Genomic DNA, 21,799 nt, shown 5'->3' on the forward strand with positions numbered 1-21,799 from the left:
AGACAGATTCTTAGAGGAGTCTGGATTTCTGGAGCTGAAATAAGGCTGTGAAAAATCAACAATTTATTTCACTCTTTGAACTAAATCTATGAAGATTTCATCCTGGCTTATATTCTCTGGGTGTTTCAGGATTTCCCACAATTTATGTGCATCCCTAGGTTCTTTTCCTGGTGTCTCCTATGATGAGTGAAAACACTGTCACTTTCCCCTGCCCCTTCAGTGCTAGGAAGGGTTGGGCTTCAGCGACCTTTAGTGAGGTGGGCGGGGCCGACCCTGAGAGCCCCATCACAGGCCAACCACAAAAAGAAATGCACGGATGATGACTTGTGTTTTCGTATCACCATCCATTTCTTTTTTTAAAGAAAACTTTGTTTGCAAAGCCTTTCTCTCCAGCTTTCCAATGAAAGTCTACAAAGCACCATACAAGCAGAGTCTCAAGTGTCCCCTGTCAGTGTCATATTATTAGGAAGGTGTAGTCAGTGTCTCCACTTTACAGAATGAGGAAACAGGCCCAGAGACGTTCTGGAGCCTACCTGAGCTCACGGCTAGCATGTTAGAAGGAGACCACATTCAGTTCTGATAACCCAGAGCCTTGGCCGCTGCAGTGTAAGACTTCTTACTCCAGAGGGAGATTCTGAGCTGGAGAGAGCCCGAAGCTTTTCCTGTATTCTCCTCCGTGTGACCATTGGCAGTCGGGGCTGTAGTTTGAATGGAGGTGAAATAAATGTGTCAGGACTTGCCTTGTACAGAAACAGGAATGGCTAAATCCAGATATTCAGAGATAAAAGGAACCTAAATGATCACCCAACATAATACCCCTATGGATTTTTGTCTAATGGGGAAATTACAGACTGGACAAGTTAAAAGTCTTCCCCAGATCATGGGGCTGGACACCGCGAGGACTGGGAGACTCCTCACCTCCTTGTCCAGTGCTTGCTCTCTGAAAATGCAAGAATGACTGATCTGGTGACAGCGTGTTTTGGGAACCACTGTGGCTGGAGCCATGACGGGAGGGTCTATGGGGCTGGTGGGTTGGAGGCGGGGCAAAATGAGCTGGATGTTCTTGGGTAATTCTGGCTCTCTTATTTTCAAATACTCATATAGCTCTGGACCCCCATAGGTGGGGTCACCCACTTTAAATTCTAACATTTAGAATCCTCTATGTTTGTTTTAAGTGCTTCCAACTGTCCTGAAGGAGATCTCCTCCCTTGTTTCCGTTTGGGAGACAGAAGCCCTTTGACTCCCGCCCTGGCACGTCCAGCAGCAAAGGACACATTTACTCCTTGCCCTGCAGCACCCCTCAGGCCCTCAGGGGCAGTGGCTCCAGTCAGCTCACCAGGGTTCCGGGGTGGGGAATGCGGAAAGGGGGGTGGGAGCGGTTCACGATAGCGTCCTAAGACCGGGACCCTCCCCTCCCTGAAGCACATGCCAGTGTTAAGATGCCTTAAGTCGGGCTTCCCTGGTGGCGCAGTGGTTGAGAGTCCGCCTGCCGACGCAGGGGACACGGGTTCATGCCCCGGTCCGGGAAGATCCCACATGCCGCGGAGCGGCTGGGCCCGTGAGCCATGGCCACTGAGCCTGCGCGTCCGGAGCCTGTGCTCCGCAACGGGAGAGGCCACAGCAGTGAGAGGCCTGCATACCGCAAAAAAAAAAAAAAAAAAAAAAAAAAAAAGGTGCCTTAAGTTGTCACATAGCTGGGAAAAGGCTGGGTGTGTAAGACAGAAGATAAAGAAGGTATGAGACACCGTACTTCACAGCTCCTCCCTGCCCCCCGCCATAGTGTGGGGAATAAGACTTGCCCCAGTAAAAGAATAAATGTGTTGTGATTCAAAAGGCTCTCCTATGTGGTGCCCAGGACATGTGTTGAGCTGGAGGTCAGGGGTAGGGGTGGGCCGAAGGAGATGGTATTTTTCACTGGGAATGAATGTCCGGGATGAGGATGCCCTGGGATTCTGCTGAGTTGGGTTTGGGGAGAACATGGGCAGCTTGAAGCCATGTTGGGCCACAGGGCAGGTGGAATAGGGGAGAGCAGAGCCACACTCTGGAGGGAGTGAGGGCCCTCTGCTTCAGCATGTGGCTGGGAGGACAGAGTTGGAGCTCCTGCTGGGGTGCAGTGACCCCTCACTCCAGGAGAGCCAAACCCTTCCCCCAGTGTTTTATTTTGATTTGGGTTTTTTTGTTTGCTTGTTTTTTGCCTCGTCCACCCACTGCTTTTCAGGGTCTTGGGATCTAGCCAGTGCCTGATCCCAGCATAGTTCCAGAACCCTAAAATGTGAACCTGTCTGTGTGTCGAGGGGGACACTGTTCAGGCCCGCATGGCCCTGGAAATGCTAGACTTTCTGGGAAGTAAAGCCTAGGTGCTCTAGAGGCTTCAGAGATAAAACTGTGGGTGAAGCATCCTTCCCTCCTCTTTTGCTAAGTCAGGCAGCATCTTTCCACACCAGCAGCTGATGTGGGGCAAAGGGCCCCTCAAGGCAAAGAGCTGAGGCTCCAGCAAGGCCTTCTGTGTTCTCCCCAGGGCGCACGGACCTGATGCCGTGCTGATGGCCGAAGGCAACCCGCCAACGGAGCTGACGCAGTCACAGATGCTGCACATCGCCCAGCAGATCGCTGCGGGCATGGTCTACCTGGCGTCCCAGCACTTCGTGCACCGAGACCTGGCCACCCGAAACTGCCTGGTGGGCGAAAACCTCTTGGTGAAAATCGGGGACTTCGGCATGTCCCGGGACGTGTACAGCACTGACTACTACAGGGTGAGTGGCTGTACCGAAAAAGAGACCCCAGGGCCATCCTTCCCTGGGGCTCCCTCGTTGTATTAGTTTGCTAGGGCTGCCACAACAGAATACCACAGACTAAGTGGCTTACACAACAGAAATTGATTTTCTCACAGTTCTAGAGGCTAGAAGTCCAAGATCAAGGTGACGGCAGTGTTGGTTTCTTCTAAGGCTTCTCTCCTCGACTTACAGACAGTGCCTTCTCACTATGTACACCCTCACGTGGCCTTTTCTCTGTGCACGGGCATCCCTGGGGTCTCTCTGTGTGTCTAACTTTCCTCTTCTTATAAGGACACCAGTCAGACTGGATTAGAGCCCACCCTAACGGCCTCATTTTAGCTTAATCACCTCCTTAAAGGCCCTATCTCCAAATACAGCTGTGTTCTGGGATTCTAGGAACTAAGCCTTCTACATATAAATTTGGGGGAGACACAGCTCAGCCCACGACACCATCCTGCTCTTTCCATGGCTCTCCAGAGCTGTGTGTGAGATCTCCAAGAGGAAAGTTCTCAACATGACAGTTCTGCCAGGGGAACCCTTGGAAAAATTCCAGGAGGCCATGAGGTTAAAGGATTTTGAGGTTTGGATTTGATTCTGTGAAACTATGCCAGGAGCCTTTGCTTGAGGCTTGATCTAAGGTGAACTGGTTCACATAAACGAAAGTACACTAAGACCCTGGAAGTTCCTACTCAGAACCATCTTGGCTGAAAATGGATTGGCTGGTGGCCATCTTGGTAAGAGGTTCTGTCCTACCGAGTCTGCCTGGGGTTCCACCATTTGAAACACTAACAGCTAGAGTTATAGACAATAATTCAAATCCACTGATTACCTGGAGTTGGCATCCTTGGCATGTTAGATTTGTTAACTGACATCTCAGAACTTGGGTATGAAAGAAAAGGTTTATTTCTGGAAACCGGGAAGTCATGATATTGAAGATTTGGGTTGTGCTCTACCACCTCAAACCACCAATTTTGTTTTCTTGTTGTTTTGCTTGATTTTTAAAGGGAGAGGGATGTAGGAAGAAAAAGAAATAAATGTTCTAGAAATATATTACCTAAGAGGATAAAACTCAGAACTCCACTCACTTTTATACTAGGTTAGGGCTGGTGAAGAAAATGCCTGTGCTCACCTTTGCTCTGCCCTTTATGATTTATGCTTGAGGAGGGGCCCTCTCAGTTTGTCTCCTGCACTCCTCCCTGCAGCCTCCCTCACCTCCAGTGCCCCTGCCCTTTAGCCGAGCTGACTTTCCTACAATTAGTCTAAGACAATGAATCCATTGCCTTGCTGCATATTCTTCTACAGATTGATATGTGGGGTTTCTTCCTTTGTCACCTTGATGAGCACTGTCCACGTTTTATACAGCAAGAAAGGATGGAGACCAAATCGTAAAGGATTTTCTTGGGTGTATTTGCAGGAAACATGGGCAGTCTTAACTTCAGGTGTTCAAAACAGAGTTGCAAAGCACCTGTTCTGAGTCTAGCAATGACTGACGAGTTTATTCCAGATAGCTAAAACATGGCGGGAGGTTACCTGCCAATGGATGCATCTTCTCCGTTAGCTCTGCTCCCTTGGCAGGAAGTGGGGATAGGGGCGTTTCCCGGTCTCAGGAGACAAAGGAACACATGAGTTCTTCCTTAAGTGCTGATCTTGATGAGCATCCGAGGAAGAAACATGTGGCCCAAGCAGTAGCTCTCCCTTTCGCAGTAAGTTAATAAAGGTTTCAGAGTGCCTGGCACAAGATAAGTGCTCCATAAATATTTTCAACCTTATCATTATCCAAATCGATAAAGTTGTGCTTCATTCTCAAAACCGGGACTGAACTAAGTAGAACTCAGTGTCCTTTTCTACAATCTCTAGAAAAATAATTCAGAGGAAGAAGACTGAAAAGCTCAATGATATGAAGATAAATTACCCAATCAGAAAATAGACAAAGGGTTTAAGTTTCTTTTGGTGTCCCCAGAGAAAATGTACAAATGGCCAATAAGTACATAAAATGATGCTCAACATCATTAGTCATTAGGGAAATGTAAATCAAAACCACAGTGAGGTACCATTTCACATCCACTTGGCAAAACAGACAATAAGAAGTGTTAATGGGGATGTGGAGAAATTGGAACCCTCATAAAGTGCTGGCGGGAATGTAAAATGGTGCAGCTGTTTTGGAAATAGTTTGGCAGTTCTTCAAAATGTTCAACACAGAGTCACCATATAATCCAGCAATTCTAACCCTAGGTATATACCCAAGAGAATTGAAATCATATGTTCACACACACACACACACACACACACACACACACACGCACACAAACTTGTACACAAACGAAATAGCGGTATTATTCATTGTAGCTCAAAAGTGGAAACAATTTCAGTGTCCATTAACTGGTGAACAGATAAAACGTGGTCATCCATATGATGGGCTATTATTCATTAATTAAAAGGAATGAAGTACTTATTCATGCTACAATGTGGATGAACCTTGAAAACACTATGGTGAGTGCAGAAAGCCAAGCGCAAAAGGTCACATTCTACATGCTTCCATTTATATGGAATGTCCAGAATAGGCAAATCCATACAGACAGAAAATAGATTAGTGGTTGCCAGGAGCTGAGGGGCAATGGGGAACGAGGAGTGACTGGATATGGAGTTTCTTTTGGGGATGATGAAAATGTTCTAGAATTCTATAGTGTGATGACTGTTTAGTGTATGTGTAAATATACTTAAAACCATTGAATGTATACTTTAAAAGGGTAAATATTATGGTATATGAATTGTATCTCAATAAAAAAGCCTAAAAAATACTAACAAAACAGTGACCATCGTTATAGACACGAGAAGTTAGCCTTGGTCATTTATGCATTATAAAAACACTGTCATTTGTCATCTACCATATATTCTGATTTGTTGAAAAGAAAATCCTCCACTTAAGTGACATTTTCCTGAAGTATTTCCTTCTGAACTGATTGGAGGAAACAATGATTCTCAGTTCCTTTATTTATTAAATGGTCTTCATGGAACTATCCCAGTCATTAAGAAATGTTCTTCAGATGCCGCATTGATTTAATCCCCCCACCATGGTCATTACTCAGTGGCAGCTGCAGGGTTTGTATGTTTGCTTGGTTGTTTGTTGTTCCCATTGAGAAGGAGGAGAAAAAAACGGCCTTTTGTTGGCCTCTATGGTAGGTGGGCCTGGGTGGGAGCCGGTAGGAAAGTGGATGATGGGTGTAAGAACCTGACAATTTGATGGTAGCTTAGGACAACTAAGAAATTATGCATTCTATTTTGCCTTCTCTAAAATTTCAAAATGGTGGTACACTTTTTGGTTCCATGAAAGTATTTATTGTCATAGAACTCATTTGTAGAATATTATTGCTTATTTAAATATCAAAAGTCTGTCAGTAGAGTCCATTCTCTTGAGTTTGTCAAATCGACAAGTAGAAGCTGGTGCTCTGTTTCTGCAGGTGAGTTGAGTACATCATGCAGTGGCTATTTCCCAGGACACTCTTGCTTTCACATGAGTTACCCACCTGTTGGATCATCCATAAGCTTAGCATTGAGCCTGTCCCCATCATAGTGTCTCTTCATCTTCTCTGCCACGTCAGCTGGGGAACGTGTTCTCCGTACAGCTCTGGTTTCTCATTTGTGGGCACATTTTCTTCATTGCTTTGTTCCTAGCTTCTCCAAAAGCCTGCACACTCCAGGGTGGGGAGCTGCTGTGGCCAATGTGGGCCATCATCACCGGTGTTAAGTATCCTTCCTGCCACAGTAACGAAGGAGGATTTTTGAGTTCCCCAAGGCTATCTTATATGGAAGGATGGCGATTGGGCCTAGAGTCAACTGGATTATTAAGGAGTAACATGTCCCTCATCTTTAAGCAAGAACCAGTCCCAATGGCAGCCTGAGCCTCTGTTCATGTGGCTTGTGAGCGGCCTTGCAGGGTGGCCCCAGCTCTGTGCGATCCATGGCAGGAGGGGCGGGTGGCAGCTGTTTCTCCATCATGGGGGAGCTGGCAGCACCAGGAAACGGCTGCCTCGAGGCTTCCACCCTGTTGCAGCTGAGCTAATTATATCTTCCCAAAGAAGGAAGAAATCGGAACACTACATTTGCATTGAAACCAGCCTGATATGGCAGGTCCAAAATTACTCTAGCATTTATGTTCTCTGAATTATTTTAATTAGCAGCTCTGCAGTACCAGTCTTTCATTTCATTTTTATTCCTTCCCTCCACTGGCAAAGCCTGGCATTTAGGAAGCATCTGAACGAGATTCCTGTCAGAGACCTAGGATCTCACTCTACTTGGTCATTACTATGCCACAGTGTATCCACTGAATTTTTTTTAATGTGCACTTTGGTATTTTCCACAATTTGGCTTCAACATGCATTTAAAATGAATGTGACCGTTGGTGAGTAGAGAGCCCCAAACATCTGAAATCCTCGCTTTTAAGTCTTTTACCCCTTTGGGCTTTAGTTTTATGGTGGCAGGGGGTAAGAAATCCTATCCTTTAATCCATCTTTCACTTAAGAAGTAAAGAGAAGGATGCAGAATTGGCAAATTGATTAATGGTGGAGATTAAAAGAAGCAAATAAATATAGCTTGGCTAAGCAAGGCCATGGTCAGAATCCTAAAGTGTTAAAATGATATAAACAAGTCTAGAAATCATCTTCAAGTGCTCAGTACAGTTTATGAACAGCAGAGAGAAAAGACGATGGTTTTTCTTAAAATAAGCTGATGTAACGTGTAGGAAAAGAACTGTTTTGAACTTCAGTACGTTGTCCCTTAATCTGCCCACCCTGAAGGAAGAGGGGTAATAAACTGGAAAATAAAGTCCTGAACCATAGAGGAGAGAAGAAGGCTTAGGTAATTTAAGAACTGGACAAGCACATAGGAAATAATCAAGGATGAACTTTCATACCTTGGTCTTTGAAAAAATGTGTTTATTTTAAAAGAAATATTTGTATGTAATGTGAACATTTCTAGATAGGTAGGTAGGCGGACAGATGGAGAGATGGATGGATAGATAGATAGATAGATAGATAGATAGATAGATCTCAACTCATTCCACAGATGTTTTTAGTGTGTTGTGTAAAATGTCCAGGTCATTCCCTCTATGAGGACCAGCATGGCATCTACCAATTCCAGATCCACCTCCTCCCTGACTTTCTCCACACAGAGTAATGGCTCACAAATATGTGATCCCTCAATACTTCATATAAATAAGCATTACAGCATAGAGCATGTTGCATCATGGAAACCTGTTCATGTGCATGTCTTCTCAGTGATATGAGAGCAGGGAGAGGACAAGTCTAATATATCTTTGTATCTGTGCAAACTGTAAGAGTGCAGGGCACATACTATGTATGCTGAACAGTACACACATAAGGAAAAGCCTTGATGAGCATATCTTTTTAGCCCTGTTGATGAATACAGAAGATACTCAGATTTGCAGATACCCTGTCTGTGAGTCTAGGAGTGCTGTCTTCGGGAAGTAAAGCCAGAGATATAGAGACATCCTTATCTCAGACAATTTATTTTCAGTAGAAAACTCAGAGCTTAAACTTATTTACATTAATACTATAGTAGAAAAGCTTCCTCTGATATACTTTGCCTAGAACCCATAAAGCCAGGCATGGCGTTCATTTTAAGAGGCAACACAATCCCTTCCTGAAAGAAAAATGAATGCCTCTATGTCATTAACTCTCTTTTGCAGGCACCATTTCCTTATTTTCCTCCTTAATAGATACTCACACAATGACTCTTAACTTTCACATGAACAATTATAGACCTTTCTGGTTGGGTTCTTTTGATTAAAGTGGCCCCAGAAATGTAAGAGTTTGTTTATTCTTTGAAATCATCTTCAATTTATGCCTTGTACAACAGTTAGAGAGAGCACAGTTCAGAGGAACCTGTCTGTTGGAGAGAAATCAGAACACTGAGTTCAGACTAATTCTATATAAAAGCTGATTGGCATAAATTGTTTCAAGATTCTAAATTGGCTTAATTTGTATTCAAGCCGCCCTATGAACCTTTCACATATGCTTTGGAGTTGCAACAGGGTGGGTGAGTATTCATTCATTCATTCAACACACATTAATGAAGCAGCTGCTACGTGTTAGATACTGTACTAAATAATAAAGGAGGATGTTTTAGACATGTGATAATGGGATGAATGCTGTAATAGAAATATGTACTGGGAACCCTAAAGAGAAAGCCACCAGCCTACACTGGGAAACCAGAGTAGGGTTCACAGAGACATGACATTTGAGCTGGTATTTAAGATATGAACCCAAAATTGCTCTAGAGGCAAGAAGGCTGTGGGCCAGGAGGGGAGGGGTGGAATTCTTGGCATAGGAGGTAGCATAGGACAAGAGATGGCAACGTAAACATTGCGAAGCGTGGCCAGGGAATGGGACTCCTTTGCATGCCTCTGAGGCTAAAAAAGTAGGCTATTTAGGCTATTATCAGATTTCACGGGGGCCTGTTTGCCATGCCAAAGACTTTGGACTTGGTCCTTTTGTCAGTGGGAAGCCACTGAGAATTTTTATGCCAGAAAGTTACATGTCAGATTGCATTCTGGAAGCTTATGAAAATAGATCCGCCCAACAGATCCCCACATCTCCACTGCTGTATATATTTGCTTGGCCTAGAGCAGCCTCTCTCAAACTGGAACCATGAGCTGTCAGAGGCTGTTCACCAGTAAAAGAGATCCATGGTCACTAAGGTAAGAATAATTTCCTTTCTACAGAACGCCTCAGAGCCTTTAATCTATTACTGGGACTTGTGGCCTTTTAAGAAGGGCTATGGAAAGCGGCCAAAGCCTGCACAAAAGAGCTGGCCTGGAGATCCTTTGTCCAGGGGCCTGGTTTCATCCATTTCCTAACTAGTAAAGTCTGTTAGTGGGAGATGGCATAAATCCTCTTGTTTTTTCAGTCTTCTGAGTCTCTTCTTCTTGAAATCAAAAGTCCATCCACTTTGTACTTGGAAGTACTACATACAGAAATTAAGTGTGCTTTCAGGTATGCTGACAAGGAAGGTAGGCCATAGCCTATTGAATTGGTTGGGCCAGAAGGATTCTTATTCCTCAGAGTACTGAGAGGTATCCTCAGCAGGTACTTTCTCCCATTTTTACCCATTTTTGAAGCAGTCAGGCCTCAGCTGTCTCATGTCTGTGACATTCCATATCTTTGCATCACTGAGACCGGAGCTCCTTAAAAAAGGAAGCTGACAACAAAGAGTTAGCTGGAATATAGAGGAAAGAGCATCAGACTGCGGTCCTAAAGGCAAAGGTTTGAATCTCCAATTTCTCTCTTCTAACTTTACGATTCTATCCATTAAGAATGAATGTAGCACTTAGCTACTAGCAATGGCCTAAGCAGATAGGGAGTTGCTTTTGTTTGCATGACAAGAAGTTCACAGGTAGGCAGTTTCTGATTGGTTCAGAAGCTTTTCAATGTCAGAGCAATTTTTTGGCACTTGGCATTCTCTTGGTCTTTTCCTCATGGCTGAAAGATGGGTGCAGCAACTCCAAACATGTCAAACATGCAATTGGAGGAGGAAGGGGGCAAGATGGCTGCAGAGAAAAGATAGTTTCTACCTGCATGCCTTCCTTTCATCAGGAAGTAAGTCTTTCCCAGAACATCTCCTCTGCAAAGACCCCTTCTTATATTTCACTGGCCACACGTAGGCCAAGACTAAGGACTGAATACACTTGCAGAGATCAGTGGCTTTCTGAAGACCTAGACAAACTATGGTTCTACTATAGGTAAAAAGGAACTGAAAGTGAATGGGTGAATGGGTTTGGGAAGAGCAAAGAAAACCATGCCACACTCACCTGATGTGCCATCATGGTCTCTGTTTCTTTATTCTCAATGAGCTCCTGCCTTTAAAGCTTGTTGAGGACAAAAATTGAAGTGGCACATAATCAGTGCTAAAAATACAAAAGTGCTGGCAATTTTCAGTAGGAGATTTTTACTCCTCTGTATGTAATGTTTCTTTTTTCTCAAGCCGCTTTTAAGATTTTCTCTTGGGTTCATTGGCTTTCTTGGATTTGTGGGCTTATAGTTTTCATCAATTTGAAATTTTCTGACCATTATTTGTTCAGATATTTCTTCTGTTCTCCCTACTTACCTGCTAGGGACTCCAATTTCACTTTTATTAAACTACTTAAAATTGTCTCATTGCCCACTGAGCTCTTTTCATATTTTCAGATTCTCTTTTCTTTATGTTTCATTTTGGATAGTTTCTGTTACTCTGTCTTCAACTTCCATAACTTTTTTTCTTCTGCCGTGTCTAATTTTCCATTATTCCCATCCAATATATTTTTCATCTCACATATTCAAGTTTTCATTCCTACAAGTTCAATATGGGCCTTTTCTAATACTTTCTAGTTAACTTTTTAAACATGTGGAATGCATTTATATTAAATGTTTTCAGTATATTTGTCTATAGTTCCATCATGTGTGTCAGTCCTGGATCAATTTCCATTGACTGATTTTTCTCATCATGGATCTTATTTTCCTGCTGCTTTGTATGCCTGGTAACTTTAGATTGGATGCCAGACATTGTGAATTTTATGTTGTTGGATGCTAGATATTTTGCCTTCCTAAAAATATTTTTGGGCTTTGTTCTGGAATGTGGTTATATTGCCTCGAAGCTGTTTGATCCCTTTGTGTGTTGCTGTTAAGATGTATTAGGCAGTATCAGACCAGTGCCTACTTTAGAGCTAATAATTCCCCACTACTGAGGCGAGATCTACTAGGTACTCTACCTAATTCCCCATGAGTCATGAGGTTTTCACTCTGCTTCATCGGGAACTGGCAGTATTACTGGTCCTGCGTGAGCACTGGGCACTGATCCTTTTGGACAGTCTTCCCCAGCCATTGATAGTGTCCTCACATGTGTGCAGTGATCAATACTCAGCCAAATACGTGAGGGGCACACTCTGTAAATCATCAGAGTTTTCTCTGTGTGCAGCTCTCTCTTCTTTGGTATTCTGTCTTTTCCATTCTAGTCACCTTGATCTTTCCAGGCTCTCTGCTCCATCTCCTTAATCCAGGGAGCATGCTGGGCTCCACTTGGAGCCCTCTGTCTCTTTCAATGAATTAAGCTTGGTAACCATAGAACTCACTCTGTTTGTTTCTCATCTCTCAAGAATCGTTATCCCTCATCGCCTTGTTAACTAGTGTCTTGAAAATAATTGTTTCATATACATATATTTAAGCCGGTTTTTGGTTGTTTCAGATAAGAAGGTATATTTTTTCCCTGGTACTCCACCTTGCCTAAAGGTAGAACACAGTCGCCATTTCTCATGATGAATATGTCATTAAAAAAAAAATCTATCAGTGAACCACTTACAAACTGCGGTAAAGAAAACAAGTTCTCCCACATCTTTAGAACATCTACTTCCTGTGAAGGATTTTTTTCTTTTTAATTAAATAACTTACATTTACATAATACTTCTTCTACAATCAAAGTTTTCCTGCCTACACAAGATTATTACTTTAGTAAGACAGTAGATTGTCTCCATCTTCAGTGAGTATTGAGCAAAAGGAAATTATCTAAGCTTCCCTGTTGCCTCTGAGAGATTCCCCAGGCTCAAAGTGTGAACTGGTTCAAGAAGGCTTTGGAAAAAGATGTGTGGGCAGAATATTAATAATGCTCCACACTTTTTACGTTTTCCCACAGTCATTGTCCTGTGGTCAGAGACAGAGCACCTTGGATGGATAAATGACTAAATTAGTCCAAGATGGTACTGCATATATATTTTTTAGCCATACTTCTTCAATATGTAGATTCTGAATGAGACATGTTCTATTCCCTAAAGAAAACCACAAGTCTCTTGGGGAGAAGAAACATAGTGAATCACTCTGACGCTAGGCAGTATGATACAAGTTGTGAAGCGTAGAGATAAATTGATTTTTATTGGCATGTGGGATGAAATCTGGAAAATTCTCTGGAAGAAATAAGGTTTGACCTGGGTCTTAAAGGAAGAACAGCAGATGAAGGTGTTATTGAACTTAAAGACTATTGCAGATGACTGAAGTTATAATCAAGACTAGGTGACCTGATTACAAGTGCTTCTTGGGCAAAATGTGCATCTTCTAACCTTGACCTCCACAATGCCTCACACAGTGCTGAGCACTTTCTAGGTTCTTAGTGATAATGATAATTGCCTAAAAGGAAGGTCTGAGGAAGATTATATACCATTCCCCCTGGAAGTCTTTGAAAGTAAAGATGTTATCCACCATAGTGGGTCTTCAGGATAGAAATAGCTACAAGTGCAAGTATGATTTGACTCCATCTCTCAACTCTCCATAAAACTTTCTTAGAATTCTGTCCTCAAGCAGTTAGTTCACATTTCTGTTTGGTCTATTTGTCCAGATTTGAAAAAAATTATAAAACTACAAAAGATTGTTACGACAACCTCACCTAATGCTGTGTACATACAAAGACATTAAAAACTTCAGGATTAGACATCCCTGGTGGCGCAGTGGTTAAGAATCTGCCTGCCAATGCAGGGGACATGGGTTAGATCCCTGGCCCAGGAAGATCCATATGCCGTGGAGCAACTAAGCCCGCAAGCCACAATTACTGAGCCCATGTGCCACAACTACTGAAGCCCGCCTGCCTAGATCCCGTGCTCCACAAGAGAAGCCACCCCCATGAGAAGCCTGCACACTGCAACAAAGAATAGCCCCTGCTCGCCGCAACTAGAGAAAGCCCACACCCAGCAACAAAGACCCAATACAGCCAAAAAATAAATAAAATTTAAAACAAACAAAAAAACTTCAGGATTGATTCCTCTGCAGAGTTGCAGCAGCTTCTCTTGGTGGTCATTCCATTTGTGGTCATGAGAACTTAGTACAGGCATAAAACCTGAAAAATTCTACTGACCAGATAAAAATGAATTCCAAATTGGACTCCACTAAGAGAATTTTCAAACATAAAGTTGCTTTATGATATCCAACTGTGAGACAACTTCTCAAATTCTCTTCATGCTAATGGAAGCATAGCAGGGTTACCTTGCCTGGTAGTATCGTGCTCCCCACTATATAGGCTCCCAAGCTTGATCATACCTCTGAATAGCTCAAAGTGCTTTCTTCAAAATATTGATTACTAGGCCTCACCTTAGATATACTGATCCAGCATCACTGAAGATGAGAATTGGGAATTTATATTTTTAACAAGCTTCTTAGGTGTCTGATGGACAGCCAGGTACAAGAATCGTATGGGTCCTGCTCAGCAGCGTTTATAGAAAATAGCTAACATGGTCTCATCTATGCTAAGATTCATATAGTAACTTTATAAAAGATCTTAATTATCAAGTTTCAAAAATAGAATAGGTGCTGTTAAAAATTCTTTCAAACTTGACCCATTGTTTTCCTGATGGAGATAGTGCTATAGTAATTAATGGATTTTTTAGGACTTCCAGTGGGAAAAAGTCTTTGGATTTTAATCACTATCATACAGTCATATCCTACTCTCCTTATCTTCAGAGCCTAGATTCATTGAACCATGGCATTTCTGAATTGGTAAATGAAATATTATTTGATACTCTCCCCTCTCATCCTAGGAGGTAAACTTGACTCATTGTCTGGGTAAGTATTGTCAAAGACAACAGGAGGATAGAGAGAGAGACAGAATAAGCAGCAGGTTCAAACTGCTGTGACAGGTGCCTGGACAAGCCAACATCAGATCAGCGATGGCTCCCTCCAGGAAGGAACCCGGGCTCCCCAGCTGGCCCCGCAGACTAGGCAGACCCCTGCTGGCCTTCTCCGTCGCTGCATGGTTGTACAGCCGTGTGGGTGATGGTTCGGGCCCCGTGCAGGAAAAACAAGAAAAGACTTGTGAGGAGTCAAACAGCTTGTCAAGGTATCCTTGTGGGTGTCTGTATTGAAGTGTCACAGTATGAAGGCTTTTTATTAGCAGCTATTTTAGAATTCTCACACTGAAATGGAACAGTTTCTTCCCTACATGGCATTTCTAGGCTGGCTTCCTCCCTCACAGTCCTATGACAGCATCAGCCATCTCCTAAGGGGGTGGAACATGACGCTGGGCTCCTTTGACGGCAGAGCCCGGCGATGTGGCCCACGCCCTCAGCCCTGGAGATAATTTGGTTCATTCACATGTTGCTGATGACGGGGATACGGCCGTGGAGGGTGAGGAAGATTTGAGTCTCATGCCTCAGAATTCGTTTGAACACAGAAACCTTTTGCGAGGGTATAGAGGGATTGATGCCCCAATTTTCAGGGCGCAGAGGGAAAATTTACTCCAAGGTGAAGCTGCACAGGGAGTTAAATCCAATATCAGCATTTGTGTGTGTGTGTGTGTGTGTGTGTGTGTGTGCAGCTACCTCAGGTGTTTGCATGCTTCCCAGCTCTTTTAAGGCAAGTAGTGAATTTCTTCTGGAAAACTCATTAGGCTTCATTGTAGGAAACAATTGTGACCTTAAAAGACTCCTGTTAATGTGTTAGAGGGTTGATGTTGGGTCTTGTAAGGAAGACTAACATTTACTGGCCTTCTTTAATATCTCAGCTTGACATGTAACCTTCTCAACCATCTTTAGCATACTGATGAAGGGAGTAATATTCAGAGAGGTGAAGTCAGTTTCCTGAGATGCCATAGCTCATCCAGGTGGCAGAGCTGACATTTGAACCCCTGTTCTGGAAGGAGAAAACCGTGTTCTTCCCACTCTGAACCTCCCTGGTGCCTTCAGCACAACCACAGCTGCCCCCAGTCTTCTCTCTGGGAGGTAGGGACAGGTTGCCTGGTGAATTCTCAGAGTTCTGCCCTTGGTGGTCATAACAGGTCCATCTAGGACACTGGCTCACTGGGTAGGACCGTGTCCTAAAGCTTTATGGTCTGCAGGAGAAAAAGGGATACTTTAAATTTCAGAACCACAATGTCATGGCCCAAGCGCAGTTTGGAAGAAGAATTTCCAAACACAAAGTATTTTACAAAAGAGTGAGTTTATTGAGAACAAAGAGCAGAGTTAGTAAGGGGTGCTGCAAATACAGCAGGCCGACTTCCTGATAGACCAGGGAGAGCCGACCTGCTTTGTGGGCTACTAGCCAACTTTTATAGCCTCAAGACAAAGAAAATTCCTGCTGGCAGGATGGCATTAGGTGATTGGTCAGGATGCTACAAGGTTACTACACGGTGATTATTTTACCTAATATGGAGTCAGGGGGGTTAGATTAGGAGAGCCCCTGACAACAGTTGCTATGGGGGCTCAGTGAATTCCGGAGTTTTTGTCCTGTGTCCTTGACGTAGGGCTCCACACACAACCTTAAAGGGCTTCAGATATAGCCAGTCTGACTTCTCAAGGAGGGAATCTGGATTCTTTCCAGATGCCAAATCTGGTTACTACGCCAAGGAACATGGAACCAGCAGACCTGGCTCCATTCTCACCTGCAGTATGTATGCAGCGTGCAGCTTTGAGCAACTCACTTCACCTCTCTGACCTTACTTTCCATCTTAGTGAAATGGTGAAGAAGTCTGTTCTGCCTGCTACTTAGCGCTGTCATGAAGCCACCATGGAAGGTGCAGAGAATATGTATGTAAGTTATTCTTCTTGTTGTTATCAGTGAACAGGGACAACATGGAATCCTGTGGCATATGTTGGGCTCCGCCTCCCTTGTTTGGAGGAGTGCTCTCTTAGATAAACATCCCTGAAATTGGGATGGGTTCCTAAGAATGTGGGCATAGTCTCACATCTTTATGGAATAGTCTCAGGGTGCTGCCTTTGGGGCACTGGCCGTCACTCTTTCCTTCAATTCTTGCCTCCTGGATTTATGACATACATCCCACAAGTGTTTTACAGCTACTCTTTATACACTGTTGGGCAACCCCCCCAGGCTAGAGTGATGTGTATGAGGTCTTTGAGAATGTCAGAGGACTTCCCTGATCCTTTCTGGCTGTTGATTTTTACTCTGTATTTCTTCTACTATATCCATAAAGACAACTTTAGCTGCTACCACAGGAAGCACGTTTTAATATTCTGTGTGATATACTTCCTTTGTCTCTTTGTGGTTGGTTCAGAACTATCACTTGCTTACCTTTGGCAGCCATGATGAGTCATAACTATTTGCTTGAGCATGAAACACATGTCATAGAAGGGAAATCATCATGGCCTAAACTACACACACTGCAGCGCAAACTTGACTTAGACAACATAGGACAGCCTCTGCCCTTTAGCAATCTGATGAAGCCTAGGGACTCCTTCCCCAAATAAGGCTTTAAATGCATAAAATAAAGTACACCGGGGCTTCCCGGGTGGCGCAGTGGTTGAGAGTCCGCCTGCCGACGCAGGGGACGCGGATTCGTGTCCCGGTCCGGGAGGATCCCACGTGCCGCGGATTGGCTGGGCCTGTGAGCCATGGCCGCTGAGCCTGCGTGTCCGGAGCCTGTGCTCCGCAACGGGAGAGGCCACAACAGTGAGAGGCCCGCGTACCACCAAAAAAAAAAAAAAGTGCACGGGGCTAAAAAGGAACACAGTTACATTGCAGTACATTTACGTGTTTAAAATGTGATATAATAATGCAAGTGTTTTTGTTAAAACATCCAATAATGAGAGCTGGTGGCAGGTCTAATAACCACTGTAATTTCAAAGTGATGAGCATAAATGATGTTTTGAGATATCTGCAGCAACAATAATGTAATATGAAAATATCTGATCTATGTGTGACAACTTCACACATGCTGCTGGTACTACTGTGGTTTGTGGCCGACGTTAAGAATTGGAAATGCTAACTTTTTGATAGGTTAGTGAAAATTAGATGGAATCCAATCCAAACCAAGCCAATCCAATCCAAAGAATCCACACATTCTTTTAAAAACAACTTTGAGGGGCTTCCCTGGTGGCACAGTGGTTAAGAATCCACCTGCCAATGCAGGGGACATGGGTTCAATCCCTGGCTCGGGAAGATCCCACATGCTGCGCAGCAACTAAGCCCGTGCGCCACAACCACTGAGCCTGTGCTCTAGAGCCCGTGCTCTGAAACAAGAGAAGCCACGACAATGAGCAACCCGTGCACCGCGTGAAGAGTAGCCACTGCTTGCCTCAACTAGAGAAAGCCCATGCACAGCAATGAAGATCCAACACAGCCAAAAAAAAAGAATAAATAAATTTATAAAAAACAAAACAAAACAAAAAAACTTTGAGCTCTCCATTTATTCATCTCCTTAGGGTTTCAAATTGCTCTTGATAATATTTGTGCCATTTTTTCTAGATTTAAGGTCAATTTCCTTGATGGAACCAGAGAATATCAAAAGAGGAATTGCACAGTTAACTCACTCAACAAATACTTTGGAGCACCTTATGTGCACTAAGAGGAAAAAAGTGAGCAAAAATCGACACATCTCAGCCTAGTAGAGCTAATGATCCAGCTGGGGAGCCAGGCATTAGTCAGATAAACGTATGTAAATAAGAGCTGTGATAAGTGTCATGAAGCAGACGTCCTGAGGGCTGTAAGAATCTGTAACAAGGGATCTGACCTGGTATAGGAACTTTGGGAAGACTGAGGTAGGAATCTTTGAGCTTCATCCTGCAGGTTGGGTTAACTAGGCTGAAAGAGGAGAAAAGTACCCTCCACGCAGAGAAAACAACAGGTAGGAAGGCCCTGTGGCAGAAGAAGCAGAGCAGAGTGAAGGAAACAAAAGAACGCCAGTGTGCTAAGCACAGAGCAGGGGGTGCAAAATTCAGATGGAGAAGCAGAAAGGAATTACATCACATAGGACATTGTCAGCCATGCTAAGGATTTTTCATTATCATCAAACAGTGAGATGCTGCTAAGAATTTTAAGTAAGATGTGGGATGGTGCAACTCTGGAGAGCCAGAGCAGCTGTAGGCAAATGGGCTAAGAGGTTCTTACAGAAGTTCAGGAAAGACACGATGGTATGGCGGTCACAGGTGATGACAGTGGAGGCAAAGCCAAGTGAAGAGGCTTATAAGCTATTTAGAAGGCAAAATTGCAGGACTTAGTGGTGGATTGGGTGTGGAAAGTACAAAGCACAGGAAGTCAAGGATGTGAAATAGATTTCTGACCTGCATAGCTGGACAGACAGTGGTGCTATTCCCGGTCCTGGTTTTGGAATGGGCTGGCAGACAACAAGAACTCAGGTGGCACATGCTGAGTTTGATGTAATTTTAAGCCATCTGTATTTCTAGGGTGTATATTTCTTGCTCTAACAAGCAAGAGGACACTCAGAGGAGGGTGGTCAAGAAGTCTAGGACCATGCCATAGGAGGGATGATTGAAGGAATGGGGAACGTTGGGACGAGAGAGAGGAAGACCTAGATGTAGACTCAGTAGCTGTCTTCTGCCCCGCAGATGAGGACAGTAGTTCTAGAGGCCAGAACTTGGACTGCTGGGTAAAAGTTTCAGGAAGAAGATTTGGCACCATGTAAAGAGGCTGTAAGGGAGAACTGTGACAGGGGTTGCCTTGACAAGAGATGAGTTTCTTGTCACCGGAGGGAAGTGTCCAAGCCTAGGCTTTCCATCTTCCATGATGCTGTAGAAAGGGCTCAGTGTTTTGTAAATTGTGTTCTGTGGAACACAGGGATTTTTGTGGAGGGGTTTCAGCGATTAGTTCTATAAACAGTTTATTTAAATGTCATCTGCTTATGTGTACTATAACCATTAATATAACTATTATTACTAAGTGCATTATAACCATTAATAAAAACTAATGGAAACCAACATGCTCAGATGGGTTGCACATACAGTTTTAGTACACTGGGCAACAGCAAACCTTTAATGTGTTTTTGTGGTTTGATTTATAATACATAAATGTTACCAAGGTAAAATTTTATAAATAAATTCAGACTGATATGATGCATTTTTATTTGACTTAGCTTGGTGGATTCTGTTTTAAGATTGTATGTGAGGTAGATAACTTCTAAAGCCGTTTATCACTCAAAGATTTCAAGGTTTTCATCCTGACAATCAAAATCAGCTACCATATTCCCATTTACGTAAATCATTTTAGCCCAAACAAAAAGGATATGACCAGATATAGTTCTTCTATGTACAGGGAGAAATTCATGAAACAATCTGCTTCCAGAATCAACTGTGGTTCCAATTCACCCAACACTCTCCAGTAAGCCCTCTCCTTACTTCTTTCAAACTCTCCAAACTTCATCTGAGCTTTCAAGCCATTGATTATATGTGCATGGACTATTCTAAAAGGTCTGAGGCTTAGTATCTCATTATACTTATGACATAATTATTTAAATGGTTTAAGGACCGTGCCCAACAGTTTCTCCATGTCACAGAGAGGAGAATGTTCACAGCTTTGAAGCTGTGAATAATGAAGTGGCAGTAGTTAAAGAGGAAAGAGAGAAAATAGCAAGTAGATCAGAGAAACCCAGAGAATGTTTGATTCAACTTTTTACCAGATGACTGCTTCACTATTCTCTAGATTCTCAGCAAAACTCACCAACTTTGCAGTAGAGAGAACATTCAGCCAAGGACACACTTGGCTATAACCATATTCTCTTCTTGCCCATTCAGTGGTAGAACACCCAGTGTGTCCTTAAATACTCCCACTGAAATGAATGAGAAATGAATAGAAATATGGCAGCCTACTTCAGCCCCTTGCATAGCATTCTAGGTTCTTCATTTCCAAACGCCTATACCTGAAAACCCTTTCAAGTGACAAACAAAGTTGGCCTGCTAACAAGCATAGTACTCCCATTATTAATAAAGTCAGCTGCCTATGGTTACATGAACCCAAAGTGTCATAAGTAATGATTTCTGTGCATTAAGTACCACCCATATGATTTGCCTGTCATCTGGGCAAACCCAAACCTCCTTGGGCTTCAGTGTATGGGCCTCAATTGTGAAATGAGGGCAGTGCTTGGGTCAGATGACGTCTATAGTCCTTCTAGCCTTAAAATTCTAAGCTCGATTCCCAATTCCACTGAATTAAATATTTTCTGCCCAGACAAGACTTAAGATCAATTTTTAGAGAATTTACAAATCTGGCAAAAATAACAAAAACAGAGCCACACTTATGTCCTTCCACAGGAAGTAAAATTTTGGTTAGTGATATTTTTTTGAATGTGTTTCTTTGTTCTCTTCTCATACCCCAACTTCCATGAATCTTTCAGAATTTTCCTGGGGATGCATTTATCTCCTGGCCTAACAGATAAGAGGATTAGGTGGTATTATCTCCTTCTACCTTTTCTCCCTTGGAGGAGTATCCCTATAGCAGTTAAAGAAGTTTGTTTATTTATTAGCTTTATGCAGGTTTCTTTGTCTTGGATTGTATGTGTACAAGGCAATACATAAAATGGCAGAGGAATGCAAAGTTCTATAAAACCTGATAACATCTTAAGGCAGCTGTATCTGCTATCATGTTGTAGATCAACATCATCTGTAGAAAACCAGGGCCTCTCCTCAAGACGAAGATCTTAGAGAGGCAGAGGAACCAACGTAAACACAGTCATGAGATGGTTTTCATTAAATAGTACACCCCAGGGTACATGCCTTGTGCTACTTGGCTCTGTTCAAAAAAATTAAACATTGTCAACAGTTGTCAGTGTAATTCTTAAAGATCTCAGTTTTATAGATGGCAATTCAGAGCTTCAGAAGATTAAAGGCCTTGCCCAACTTGAAGCCACGTAGCCCAAGAGTTTTCTTTACCTCTTTAAGGCATAAAAGAAGGAGGGCTCCAATCTCATCACTCTTCACACACCACTTATAAGAGGACCGTCCTTTATTCCTTCAGCATGGAGACTGAGCAGGACAGAGAATGAGATGTTTTTGGCAGGAGGTCTCTGGTTTGGAGTACTGATTTTTCCATATATAAACCCAGTTCAGTTTCTCAAATGATGGGAAGAACAATCTTTTTTCTTCTCTTGGTTCCCACCTCCTGTAGGTCGGCTAAGTGCTTCCGAGTGAGGGTTAGAGCTCCTCCTCTTTCCCTGTCCCTGTTGGCTTCAGCTTTCCCTAAGCAAGTTCAAGGAACTCAACGGCAGTTTGGAGGTTAAGAGCAGCAGGCCTGGACATCCCCTTGGTGTGGCAGGTT

General features: G+C 43.2%; 1 protein-coding gene across 1 annotated transcript in view; it reads left to right on the top strand.

Annotated features, from left to right (window-relative positions):
* Window positions 1-21,799, top strand: part of NTRK2 (neurotrophic receptor tyrosine kinase 2) — a 383,752-nt gene that overhangs the window by 311,690 nt on the left and 50,263 nt on the right. Inside the window, 1 exon segment of the mRNA XM_032634641.1 lies at window positions 2,519-2,753. Coding sequence (XP_032490532.1) covers window positions 2,519-2,753 — 235 coding nt within the window.

Source organism: Phocoena sinus, chromosome 6, assembly GCF_008692025.1.
Source record: "Phocoena sinus isolate mPhoSin1 chromosome 6, mPhoSin1.pri, whole genome shotgun sequence".
Taxonomy (NCBI): domain Eukaryota; kingdom Metazoa; phylum Chordata; class Mammalia; order Artiodactyla; family Phocoenidae; genus Phocoena; species Phocoena sinus.